Source organism: Lygodium microphyllum, chromosome 4 (assembly GCF_053477565.2).
Source record: "Lygodium microphyllum isolate KBCC chromosome 4, Lygodium_microphyllum_v1.1.10, whole genome shotgun sequence".
NCBI classification, from domain to species: Eukaryota; Viridiplantae; Streptophyta; class Polypodiopsida; order Schizaeales; family Lygodiaceae; genus Lygodium; species Lygodium microphyllum.
In genome coordinates, this window is record NC_141138.1 from 156,996,711 (window position 1) to 157,010,984 (window position 14,274).

Consider the following 14,274-nt stretch of genomic DNA (forward strand, 5'->3'; position numbering starts at 1 on the left):
AGCTCTGGCCTCACTTGTAGCTATGGCAACTTTCTTCTAATGCTCCAAGCATGAATAAGTGTACCAGCAATTACCCTCAAGATTGTGAGATTCATGCATGAATCTAGCAATGTTGGCCATGCCAAGGCTTCCATTGATCGCATGGTATTGGACGAGGTCCCTTTAGTGGCATCTTGGTAGGACCTCCAAATTTTAGCCCAAGATCTCGTGAAAATTGAGCCCGAGGCTCACAAATGTGTAGCTCAGTATATACGCTTTGACACAGATTCAACCTCGTGTTGTTTCTTTTTCTCATCAGAATGAAGCAAAGAGTGAATTTTATGCCATCCCACCACTTGAAGCAGTTCTAATAATCTGTAGTAAAGATGATCCAATAACCACAAAGATGAAGAAGTCGAGCATAATGGAACCGACAGGGTAGTGGCTACCTTTCTTGGCAGCGATGGATTCTAGAACGGCTCCTCTCTTGAGGACGTTCTTCTGAAACACAGAGCTCTTACATTCAGAGAGGCGCTTGGAGGTCATCATTGTGTTTGGCATAGGACAAATCACAAATTAATGTGTCCTTCCTCTTCTTGCTGAATGGAGTGACAGGGATTGCCCGTGGACAAAAGTATCAGTCCAAGCATTCAGCACCAAAGCTTCTATCGCATAAGCAAAACGACCACGAGTCAAATCGCTCCCTCACCTGGTCTTTGCTCTATTTCACCTGCAAAACCAAATGATAGATAGCAAAGAAGAAGAGGTATGAGTGAGTTCCTTGATTTGCTCTACCTTTGTTTGTGGCACCATAACAATACAACAAAGCTCCAATGGTTAGGAGCTAAATTAGCTCTTCAAATCTCCATTATGCTTTGGCATGTACTGCAGGCGTAGATTGCAATAGTTCATACTCTGTATAGGAAGCTTGGACCATGAAGACTTAAGCTCTCAGGTCCATTTTGGCTATAGAACTCATGGGAGAGAGAGAAAATGGAGGTTTTGGCTATGGAGGTTGAAGGAAGCTTGAAACTAGAGAGAGAAAGATGTGCCTGAAAAGCAAACCCTTCCCTCTAAACTCAACCTCAACCCAAGTTACCTGCATTTTATCCATCTCTCCATTTTTTGGGCCAAAATTGAACCACAACCTGCTAAAATTGACTGGAGCCCGCCATTATCCATTGGTTTATGCCAAGAACCTCCATCTTAGTCACGGTTTGTGACAAATCTTCATGTCATACCACAGTTATGGAAGAACTAATTGCTGTGACTAATTTTTGGCCTCCTAGTTACCCTGTAACCATGCTATAACTAAATCCACTATGAAAATGACTCTTCCCATGGATCAAAGTCCATGTTCTGATACCAATGTAATAAATTAGTTCTCATAGCAAATCAATTAATTGGAAATTCATGAAATATACCATTCTTTAAAGAAATACAAGAAATACACCATGTTTGCAAAGTAGCCATAGCCAAGGTAGCTAAGCTTGAAGTAATATTGCCATGGAAGGCTCAGAATCAAAGATGTAAGTTGTAACATGAACATTCACCTCATGTCAAGGTGGTACATGGTATGCACCCCATATCTTGGTGGCTAAGAGCATGCACCCTCTTAGTTGGTGTGAGGAAGGAGCCTCAAAACATGTATTGTTGAAATCCCTCACATATTACATCTCCATCTTTTATACTTAACCCTAGCCTACTCTAGACTAAGGTGACTTATGATTTATTACACAAGAAGATATGCAATGAATTGAAGATCTATGTAAAAAGAAATGCTGAAAACTGCAAGGATCTCACGGTCCTTGATCTAAAATTTTTACTAACTTTTTTAGCCTTGTATTGCCTAGCCCAAAATGCTCCTATCATAAGCTTGTAAACTCCTCATGTAGCCTTGTACTATAGCCTTTGTACACTTTGTGAGGCCCTTGTTATATATAGCCTTTGGTTGTCCATCATGTTTGTGGTACCCACACTTAGCCTTTTCTGCGATAGCTTCTAGTGTTTTGCCATGTTTATGTGTTGAGAGTGGAAAATGACTGAATTTTTTACTGATTTTTGTTGTTTTTGAGGTTTGAATGATTGATTTTTTATGGATTTAGAGTGATGTATGGTTGTTAATGGAAGTATTTGAGAGTTTTTTGGATTATATTGATTATGTTTTGGAAGTTCATGATGATTCTCAGTGGAGATATGAAGCTCTATGATGTTCTGTCGAGGTTCTGATTGGTTCTGTATAGCTTCTGTTTTGTTCCGATTATCTTTTGTATGAAGCATGGATTGATGATTGATGAAGATTGAGATCTTTTGGAAACTTATTGAATAGTTTTTGATAGTATGGAATGGTTTGAGTATGAGTTATGAGGTTCTGATGACTTCTGTAACACTCTTTAGAGCCTCTGTCTCTACTTTGTCTCTGTACTGTAACTATACTGTAAGTGCTCTGGTGCTGTACTGTAATTGTTCTGTAGACCTTCTATAAGTGTTCTGTAGAAAGTATGTGTGACTTTGGGAATTTTTTCTAACCTTTTGAAATGATGAATCTAAGTTCAAAAGAGCTAAAACAAGTGGAAGAAGCAGTTGCTGAAGATTGAAGAGAAAACTAAGTGACAGTGACAGTAGTGAGCTGTGAAAAGACATTGTAGTGGCTCTGGTGACTCTTCATATCAAACATACCTCTTGGGAGGTGCATCCACGACCTAAGAAGGATTATTGAGAGTTATTATGAGAGTATTGTAGTGAGGAGATGATGTACTATTGATAGAGAGAGAGAGAGAGAGAGAGAGAGAGAGAGAGAGAGAGAGCCAGAGATAGTCAATTCTATCAAAACAGTGTAATTGTACATGAGAGATTGAGAGAAAACTATGAAGACATTGAAGATGAATATTATGTGATTGATTTCCTTTCAAAAGATGGTGTATTCTTTTGTGTTCATTGTTCTATTGATGGATTCTATGAAGATATTGAAGATTATGGTTGATTCTATCAAATCCGTGGGAGAAATCTATTATGATGTTGTGTGAAGATTTGCTGTTGTCTTTGTTTTGATGATCAAAATAATGAAATAAAAGCTTGTTGATGTTACAAGATAGATTTTTTTGCAAGATAATTCCCTTTTCCTTGGTGTTCCTCTTGGGGCTCCATGTTTTTGGTGCGCAGCCGGGGAAACTTGCCATCAACAAGCATCAGAAGAGGCTGAAAATGAAGGAAATGGCATTGCCAAGAAGAGGAGAATCCAATGGATGTTTGCAAAGTTCCTTCTTCCACTGAAGAGTTGGAATTTCTCATAATTAAAGCCACTTTCCACAAGAACTTCATCCCACAATGGTGAAAACATATCACCATCATGATGCATGCTCTATGTGGTGGACTGTTTCCTCTTCCTGTTGAAGCAACAGAAACTTGCATCTTGGTGGAAAATTATTTGGAAACAAACGGAAGAGCAGAAACAGAGAGAATGACCATCCATGGAAGATTTGGTATTCATTGAGAAGTTTCCAGACATCATCAAGTGGAAGATTGTGAAGAAGCTTCAGGAGTCGTGGTCAGTGGAGGTTCATGAAAACAAGAAGGAAAAGAGTTGGAATTTGTTCATGGATGCTCAATAGCAAGCTACATGGGATGCTTGGTGTACTGACAATCTTCTATTTATCCAATTAGCAACCCACTGGAAGTTGGTAGACAGAGTGTTTTTCACAACATACACTATTGAAACCCTCAGAAGCTGGCATTATTATAATGACACAACAACAATCCTAAGAAGAATGAGTTTTAATACTTTTAGAATAGAATATCTTCCCCTCTATGTTGGTTTGAAAGCTGAATTCAGAGATGTTGAAAAGAAGGAAGTAGAAGAGATGTTGGCCAAAGAATCCCTCAGAGATTGAAGCCCTCTCTGATACTATCCTGTTGAGTACAGACCAACTGGTTGGAGCCAACCCCCCGATGAATGATGCAATAAAGAGCAAGCATTAGAATGAGTCTAGAGGTACATGAGAAGAGAGAAGGCAAAAATCAAAGCTGAGAACGAGCTCGCAGTAGAAGCCTCCTTGGACGCCCTAAAAGCACTCTTTACAAAAGTCCCCATGGCAACTCAAGGTCCCCTTCCTAGTCAGATTTGTCCTGGAAATATTGATGACAGGCCAGTAAATGTAGTCCCATTGCGAGTTTTTAAGGGAGATTACAATGAAGACCTTGATCTTCATGTAGTAGAATTCATGGTAGCATGTGTGGCTAACAATGCCAGAACCCCTGAGCATTGGTTAGCAATATTCCCCCCCACTTTCAAGGGCCCAGCATTTCAGTGGTATGAGAGACAAGCAGCAAGAACTTTTGGCACTTGGGATGATCTGAAGTTGGCCTTCCTCACTAAATTCAGGCGTGAAGGTTTTGAAGAGCGGATGCGAGAGGAGTTCCTGAACCTAAGTCAGTCCTCTGGAGAAAGAGTAGAAGCTTATGTTTCGCGAATGGAATCTATCCTGAAGAGATGGACTAACCATCATTTAGATGAAGGGATCCAAAAAGGAGTGTTTCTCAGGGGCCTACAACTAGAAGTTTGCAAGTTTGTGGAATTTGAGAAGACCAATCAATCTGCAAGCTGTAGTGGAAGGTGCAAGATTGTATGACGAAATTGAAGCAAGGTTGTCAATGACTCCAGGAAGAGGAGTCTTACCTCCTCCCATGCCAGGAATGGTATACCCACCAAATGCAGTCCCAAGGACAGTTCCCTACCCCTATCCCTAGATGCAAACAAGGCTGCAGTATAATGCACCTAACCCACTGTGGTCACCGCAGACGACAATGCCTCAAATGATGGTTCAACCACAGCAACAATGGCCTCAAACAGTTCCTCCAATGGCGACTCAACAATAGTGGAATCCTACCAACTGGAATCAACAACCCCAAGTCTCAACAGGAGCTCTGAATCAGAGCCAAAACAATGGACCTTCTAGATCGACCCAACCAGTGTATGCAGTAATTACAGAAGCTTCCCAAAACCCTACTACAAGCACTTCAGGAGGTGAAAATCTAAAGGACTACTTATCCAACTCAGTTGCAAGTATCAAGAAAGAGCTTCTGGATGTGATTATAGAGTAGCTACAGATGCTGAAGGTGAATACCGCCAATATATCCACTCCTGTGGGAGATGGAAGAGATGTGATGCCCTCTAATACATGGTGTGGAAAGTGTCATCAAGTGGGACATTTACCACTGAATGTACCCGAAAACCAACCATTCCTAAAGCCTTCTGTTCCTATTGTTTGCGGAAGAACCATACAGAGGATATTTGCTCTCTGAAAGAGATGCATGAACAGAGACAGAAGGATGAAAATGCAAGATTCAACTTGCTGGAATCCAAAACGACAACACAAGATATTGGACCAAAGCCTAGGGAGTTTGGTCCTAATTTTGGTCCAAGGAGGTTTCCCTCTCAAAGTTACAGAGGACGATAGTCTGGCGGTAGTCAGAGATCAGAGCTGGAATGTTATAGGTGTGGAGAAAAGGGACATATCTCCCCAAATTATCCAAATCCTAGACGATCTGTGGATTACAAGCCCTTATGTAGCCGATGCAAAGGAGAAGGCCACACTGCAAAGGACTGTCCAAGTCCAGCCCCTGTAAAGGCCAATGCCACTTATAGCCAACAGAAGGTACAAGAGCCTGCCTCCAATTTGGTAGAGTTGGAAGTTGCCACCATTTCGCGCACCAAAAAGAAGGAACCAGTTGTTCAAAACTAAAATAACTCTCCTACCAAGACTATGAAGTTCAACCTGCCAACAGAGGGACTGAGCACTACAGAACAGAACAGTGTAGTACAGAGCACTGCAGTGCCACAGAGAGTTACAAAGACAGTCCCAGAGATAGGACCAGAGGCCCAAGAGATAGATGAGACAGAAGCACTTCCAGAGACAGAAGAAGTACCGATGGCTGTAATTATTAGAAGAAAAAGGAAAGATGAAAATGGGTGTAGCCCCCTTCCCCAGTAGGCTAGAGAAGCTTGTGGATCCTATCAAAGATTATGACTTGGTCAAAGACCTAGACACTTTTAAACCCAATCTAACATTTCGACAGTTGCCGATGCTATCTCCCAGCTGCCGAAAGAAATTCAAAAGCATCTTGACAAGAAGACGTGGACTAAGGATCGCTCCTTCAACAGTGACCAAAACTAATAAGGCCCCGGAGCCTGTAAAGGAAGTAGATGTGGCTAATGCCTTCCTAGATCCTAGAACCCCCAGAGATTAGTGTATGGATTGAAGGGTGCTTTATTTCAGATGCATTGATTGATGGAGGCTCATCAGTAAACATAATGACAGATGTGACAATGAAGGACTTAGGGTTGCAAGGAATTCAACCTACACAGTGGCTTATTAGATTGGCAGACCAAAGTAGAGTCAAATCGTTGGGCTTCCTCCCATACGTAAAAACAACCCTTGCAGGAAGAGACTATTGGCTGACATACCTGGTGGTTAAACCAAATTCTTATGGGACCTCATATCCTCTGCTGTTGGGAAGACCTTGGCTTTTTGAAGCAAGAGCCAAGACGAACTAGTTCAAAGGAATCCTAATCCTAGGTAGAGGACCCAACAAAGCGGTGTTAAAGCTATATGGATCGCAAAAAGGCAATGGATCCACATCCATTAAAGTCATAACTGACTCCTCCAACGAGGTAACAAATGGTATATCAGGAGATGAAGAGGCTGTTAAGCAGATCTTTCCTAAGAAAACAAATGCACAGTCCCTAACAGTGGGCACTCTAAGCCAACTGCCAAGGGAAGTAAAATCCTTGTCCATGGGTGAATACCTCCTGCCTCAACTAGAATTAACTTCTGAAATCACCTCTGACAGTGAAATCGAAGCATGAATGTAATGTTCTCCCTATTACATGACAATCGCAGAGATAGAGCAGAGACAGTACAGAGACAGTATAGTTACAGAGCACAGATAGTACAGAGGTAGAGCAGATACAGAGCGGATACAGAATAGAGACAGAGTGGATAGAGAGATAGTCACAGAGACAGTAATAGATACAGAGCCAGAGCCAGAGGCAGAAGCAGAGTAAGAAGCTGTGACAGAAGCAGAAGCAGATGCAGAGGTAGAAGATCTATTCTTCTCCTATAGAGCCTCTACAAAAGTAGAGACAAAACCTCCAGAGGAAGAGAATGAAAATGATGAGGAAGAAAATGAATCAGGTTATGAAAGTACAGATGAAGAATTCCCTCTGATAGAGGATGATCTTGTTGATGTCCCTACAGAGACCTCAGAGGCTGAAGATCTCCGGGTGCTGGATGGAATGACTATGGTTCCATTTAGGTTGATCAATGGACCACAAAGTATGCAGAATCTATATAAGCAATGGATTAAAAGCATAAAAATTAAGTTTACCAATGGCTCTTGTTGCCCTGCCCCTTCAGTATATAGAAATGATGATGATGATGCCCCCTGCCAATAGAAGCCTAAGCCCTCAGAGCCACGGCCCCTAGAAGGTCCGTGCTTTGTGACATTCCTGGACGCATCCTCTGAAGATGATTCCCTAAGTCCAGAAGAAGTCACCACTCAAACAGAAGCAAATAAAGCTCTGATACCCTTTCGGCAACCTCAGCAGACGAATGAGTCATCTGTTCAGAAGGAGGACACCAGCTCTAGTGGAACATCAGACGAGGATACTACTCTCTTAAAAGAGTCAGACCTCTATCCAGAAGCAATTCATGGGACATTTATCCGCGAAGTGGAAGGTGAAAGACAAGTGACGTTCCTGGATATTGACGGTACTGAACGTCACCTAAAAGTAGGTCTCAATCTTCCAGAAGAAGAACTAGTGGTCCTGCGAGACCTACTCAAGGAGAACTTAGATGTGTTCGCTTGGTCATATAAATACCTAAAGGGGATTGATCCCATAGTATGCCAACATCATATTGACCTAGAGCTTGATGCCAAACCTATAAGCCAAAGACAAAGGCATATGAATCCTAATTATTCTACTCTAGGGTGAAGGCTGAATTCTTGAAACTTCTTGAAGCAGAGTTCATTTATCCTGTGGCTAACAGTGAATGGGTTTCACCCATTGTGGTAGTACCCAAGAAGAATGGGAAACTTTGAATATGTGTCGACTTTCGAAAGCTGAATTTGAAGACAAAGAAGGATCATTTCCCTATCCCTTTTACAGATCAACTGTTGGACACAATGGTAGGCCATGAACTATATTCCCTCTTGGATGGATTCAACGGATATAACCAAGTCCAAATCGCAGAAGAGGACCAATCTAAAACAACCTTCACCACCGAATGGGGGACCTATGCCTATAGAGTGATGCCATATGGGCTATGTAATGCTCCTGCCACCTTCCAACGAGTAATGATGGCTACCTTCTAAAATCATCTGCATGATTTCATTGAGGTGCATCTTGATGACTTCTGTGTCTATATCTTCATCCGAGAGCACTGGGGACACCTAGAGCAATGTTTTGACAGATGCCATGAGTATGGGATTTCTCTCAACCCCGACAAATGTGTCTTTGGCATCTCCTTAGGAGTTCTTCTGGGCCATATTGTCTCGGCACAAGGGATTGCAACAGACCCGACAAAGATTGAGAAGATTGTTGCCTTAATATCACCAACAAACCTCAAGCAATTAAGAGGATTTCTTGGACATGTGGCTATTATAGAATATTTATTGCACATTTTGCAACCAAGGCAGCCCCTCTGCACAAGCTCCTAAGGAAAGAAGCTGATTTCCTTTGGACTGATGACTGTGAAGAGGCCTTTAATACCCTAAAATAGTGCATGATCCGAGCACCTATCTTATAGCCTCCGGATTGGACGAAGGAGTTCCATGTGCACACAGATGCATCAGTTGAAGGGCTAGGTGTTGTCCTATGTCAAAAGGGCCCCTCTAAATTAGATCAACCGATATATTATGCAAGCCGAAAGGTCACTAATAGGGAACGGAACTATACAGTGACAGAGCTTGAATGCTTAGCAATGGTGTTTGCACTAGAGAAGTTTCGACACTATCTATTGTCAACGCATTTCAAGTTCTGCGTGGATCATGAAGCCCTGTCCTTCTTGATGAACAAAGCAGATGTTAAAGGACGATTGATGAGACGGTTGCTCCTATTCCAGGAGTTCGACTTCGAAGTGGTAACTAAGCCTAGCCATTCCCATGTCCTAGCCAATCATTTATCACATATCCCTCAAACAAAAGAAGAGGAACAGGATGATCATGACCTTCCTGATGCTTCCTTATTTCTAGTTGAAACAGTTACTCCCTAGTATGTAGACATAGCCAACCTCCTAGCAACTCAACAGTATCCTCCTAGCATCTCAAGCCGTGAGAAGAAGAAGCTTTTGTTAGAATCAGCCCCCTACACTTTGCTAGGCGGTGCACTGTACAAGCGAGGCAAAGATGAAGTGTTGCGAAGATGTGTTGTAGGGGATGAAATTGGCATAGTATTAAAAGCATGCCATGACGAACCATGTGGTGGACACTTCACAGGAGAAGCAACAGCCAGGAAGGCTCTGCTAGCAGGATACTGGTGGCCGACCCTCCACAAGGATGCATATGATTACTACAAGAGATGTGATGCTTATCAGCGAATGGGGAAACCCACCAAAACAAGTGCCATGCCATTGCAACCCATTCTTTCCCTAAAGCCATTTGAGAAGCGAGGGATTGATTTTGTGGGTCCCATTGATCCACCCACCAGAAGGAAGCAGAACAGATAAATCCTAGTATGTACGAATTATGTCACAAAGTGGTGTGAAGATAAAGCCCTGAAGCGGGATGATGGTAACAGCGTAGCCCTGTTCATGATGAGAATATTATACCCATTTTGGCAGTCCCCTCGAGCTAGTAAGTGATAGAGGTACTCATTTCCTTAACAAAATTATGGAGGAGCTGAAGGAACTGTATAAGATCCGCCATCGCAAGTCCACTCCTTATTACCCCAGAGCCAATGGCCAAGTTGAAGTCATCAAGTGCATCCTCCGCTCAATCCTGACAAGAACGATTGTCGCACATCGTCGCGACTGGGATGATCGACTTACAGAAGCCCTCTGGGCATACAAAACCTCTCATAAGGCAGCTATAGGACAGACCCCTTCTAGTGTATGGGACAGAAGTCATCTTCCCTGACTAATTGGAATTACCCTCTTTGCGAGTGGCAGTTAAAGAACGCTTGGGAGATAATGAGTCACTACAACGCCGTCTCCTGCACTTGGAATGCTTGGATGAGATACAACGGATGGTCCTACAGTGCATGGAAACCACTCAAGCGTGATGCAAGGTCTATCATGACAATTTCATTAAGCACAAGGAGTTCAAAGAAGGTGATCTTGTTCTAGCCTATGATTCGAGATTTGGCAAGTTTCCTGACAAGCTTCAACAACAGTGGATGGGCCTCCCGTGCAAGGTACTTGCTGTCAATCCTAACGGCTCTGTTCAGGTGTAGACCGTTGATGCCTCTGATGATCCTTTCCTCATCAATGTCTATCGCCTGAAGATGTACTTCCCTCCCTGGGGATCTTGACAATCACAGTCGACCTACCCCTTCCCTTTTGGGCATCGCACTGTCCTTCTCGTCGTGCTTATGATATCCCTTATGATTCTCCTCATGAGGCTGTCTCGTTCTGCTATCCCCTCACGTAGAAACATCTCAACCCGACTTTGTTCTCTTCTCGTCTGATCCAACAACGATAGCGAGGTTGGTCCTGACATATGGTATTTCTACCATTCTCTTTCTTAATGGAAAAAAGAAGAAGAAAAACAAAGAGAAAAAAAAGAAAAAGAAAAAACAAACAAACTGTTATGGGAGAAAAGGAAAAAATTCCCTGTCATAATAGGCCTCATTCCAAGAAAAGGTGGAAATACCCTTGGGCAGGAAGTTGATTGTGGAAAAGGTGGTAACACCCCGCAGTTCAGGATAGCTGACTCATCACCAGCAGGACCTCTTCAGCAAGTAATTTGAAGCCAACTTCCTTGGTGTGCTGTCTTTGCAATATTAGTCCATCTGCCCTTCTTAACAGACGACTCTTCTTACAATCATTGAAGTATGAGACTTGTAGGTTGCCTCCCTGGGTACGCCTCGTCTTCAAGATCCTGATGACAACAACAGTTGACATTATCTTCATCACCAACCCCTTGAGTGATGCGAGCTTACATCCTAACAGGATGGGGACGTGAGTTTGGGCTGCCCTCTGTATCTATCAGTGAGTGTGAGACAGAGGGTGGGGGGAGTGACCAGTCTTTCCCTTTAAATCAAATGAGAGGTGAGATGTGTGAACAGAGTGTTGCACACACGGGATGGGCCTCTTAATGCACAATGCACGATTTGCTCCTGTGCACTGCACCATAAGGCTCCCTGGCCTTCCTTCTTGCACTGTATGCCGGCACAGGGTGGGATGCATAGTTGCACCATCAAATGCGCACAAGGCATACAATCTTTGCACAAGTGATGGTGAGGATTACATCAATGGGTTTTAGGAAGGGTTGTCCTCTGTATCTATCAACAGAGCGTGAGACAGAGGGTGGGCTGAGTGTGACTGGTATTCTTCCATCAATTATCGAGAGGTGAGGATTGAGGGACGTTACGACCATTGGAGTCAGGTATGTTTCTGTTTCCCTATGCACCCACGGGATGGGTTTCTGCCATCAACACAGGACACGTCACTCTATTCTGTATACTGCACTACAAGGCTCCCTGGCCTTCCTCCTTGCACCTATGCCAGACGGGGTTGGATGCACTGATGCACCATCAATTGTGCACCCTGGCATACTCCCTCCACACCATCCCCTTGTTTTTTTCTAAATCGGGTGTGAGCTTTGGGTTTTCATCATTATTTCCTCGAGTGATGTTAGTCATGGGGTGAGTAACTGCTCTTTCAATCCATTTGAGTGCTCGTGAGTTAAGTGCAATATCCCTCGTCATCGACAAATTTCCTGTAATTCCTTCAACCAGCTATCTCCCTGGGTGCTGCCACGTGGTCCCTGCCATAAAGGACATTGGACGAGTGTTGTGAAGATACCTTGTTACCTCCTGTAGCCGACAATGATACAAGACGCAACCTCGATAGTCGACATTCCTTCTATGCAATATGGGCCAAGTTTTTCTAATCCTACACCTTCTATTTCTCACTGATGGTCATGTCTTAAGTGTGGGAACATTCGTGGTTGGTCTGATGTGAGGTACCAGGTCCTTGATGTTTGGTTTACCCTTCTTGCTAAGGTCTTAAGTGTGGGGACGTTCGTGGTTGGTTTAATGTGAGGTACCAAATCCTTGATGTTTGGTTTACCCTTCCTGCTAAGGTCTTAAGTGTGGGGACGTTCGTGCTTGGTCTGATGTGAGGTACCAGGTCCTTGATGTTTGGTTTACCCTTCCTGCTAAGGTCTTAAGTGTGGGGACGCATCCCTGTACGTCCATGTTGTATACCCCCATGCATATACCCTGTTAGGATCATGCATCTATGCCGTGATTTCATTTTACCCTGATGGGGTCCCTTCCCCACTCCTCCATTCTATTTTACCCTGTCCCCGACGTTGTTTCTTGACCTTTTTTTAAATCCTTTGTTTTGTGATTTGTCTATGCAAACGCACCCTACGTTCATCGGAATCCCAATCCAACCTTACAGCCCTGTTCATCCCTTTGAACTGCCCATTTTTCCTTTTTACCAACCCCTGTTCCAACAGCTGGTTCTCAAGTTATTAATTTTTGAAACAATTATTATAAAATGGATGGTTTTCCATGTGAACACATCTTTATTACTTCGGAACCCTGATCTGATGTGCCAAGCTTGTCCTACCCCTTCTCCCTGATATTTTTTCTTTTTACTATGTGTCATTCCGATGTACGGTTCATCTGTTATTAATTTTTTCGGATTTTGGGCCCTTTTCGTGCTTATTTTTCACATTTTTCCATGTGAACCTGCCCTATTTTCACCGGAATTCCAGTTTAACTTGACAGCCATGTCCTGCTAGCCTTTCCCCCACTTTTTCCTTTTTCCTTCCTCCTCTTCCAATTGTTCAATTTTTAGTTATTAATTTTTTCGAGTGTTTTCGGACGCATTTTTTGTGTTTTTTCCACGTGAAACCCTCCTAATTTCCCCCAAACTGATTTTTGATGCACCAACCCTGTGAATCCCTTTCTTCTAGACATTTTTTCTTTTTACTGCTCTCTATTTCAGTGCACGGTTCTTCCCGTATTAATTTCCAAGTCCATTTTCGAGTCTATTGTTGGGGTTTTTTCCCATGTGAACGCATCCTACCTTGATCAAAACTATGTTTTGCCGTGATAGGCTTGTAGGACACATTGTTCTGCACACTTTTCCTTATTTCCGCACTTCATTCCGATGCGCGAATTTTCTGATATTAATGCACGTACGTGTTTTCAGGTTTGTTTTTTACATTTTTCCCATGTGAACACCCTGATTTTGCCTCGAAACCCGTGTTGCATGTTTCCAACATTTTCTCCTCGTCTCCCGACACATTTTTCTTTTTTACGGATTTTTGATCTGATGAACGGTTTGGATTTTATTAAATTTTCTTCATTTTTCCCATGTGACCGCGTTTCTCGTGTTGCGCGTGAACGCGCTTGTTTTTGGCTTTACGCGCCGCGGGACGCCCGGTGGTGTTTATGGTATGCGTGTCATCGTCCGTGCCCGTTTGACCCCGTCACTGCAAATTTTTTTGCCCCTACCTACGTATGCGTGCGAGCCCGGGGTGTGTTTCTTGCCCCTCCATTTTTCATTTTTTATTTTATTTTTCTATTTTCCCTTAAAAACCAAAAATCAAAAACAAAAACAAGCATTGCCAAATAATAATAATAATAAATAATTAAAAAAGGAAGTGAGAGAAAAAAAACCAAAAGAACCACAAGAAAGAGAAAAAAAAACAACAAACAAAAAACAACGAAAAAAAAACAAAAAAAAATAAACAACCAACCTTAAAAAAAACACATGCCAGAAACAAATAAAAAAGAAAAAAAAAACAAAAGAAAGAACCCAAGAAGAGAAAAACCCAACACCACTGAAAAAAAGAAAAAGAAAAAAAAAGAAAGGAAAAAAGAAAAAGAAAAAACAACAAGAAAGGAAAACAGGAAAAGAAAAAGAAAAGAAAGGAATAACGAAAAAAAGAGAGAAAATAAAAACGAAAAAACAAAAAAAACCTACCTGGTTGTCATTCGTGCGCGCCTCCTCTTCCCCCCCTTCTTCTCCCCTCCCTCCTTCTTCCTCCTCCCCTTCCCCTTCCTCTTCTTTCCTCCTCTCCCTCCTCCTCTTCTTTCTTCTTGTTCTCCTTCTCCTC

The 14,274-nt window shown here is 42.6% G+C and overlaps 1 protein-coding gene across 1 annotated transcript; it reads right to left on the reverse strand.

Annotated features, from left to right (window-relative positions):
• Positions 1-318: 318 nt before the first annotated feature.
• On the reverse strand, positions 319-528 carry LOC148037814 (uncharacterized). The gene has a single exon (XM_087677358.1). The coding sequence runs from the start codon at positions 526-528 to the stop codon at positions 319-321; it is 210 nt and encodes a 69-aa protein (XP_087533484.1).
• Positions 529-14,274: the final 13,746 nt, after the last annotated feature.

Bases quoted from the DNA above. Each gene is read 5' to 3' on its own strand.
- LOC148037814 (XM_087677358.1), bottom strand. From the start codon at position 528: ATGATGACCTCCAAGCGCCTCTCTGAATGTAAGAGCTCTGTGTTTCAG.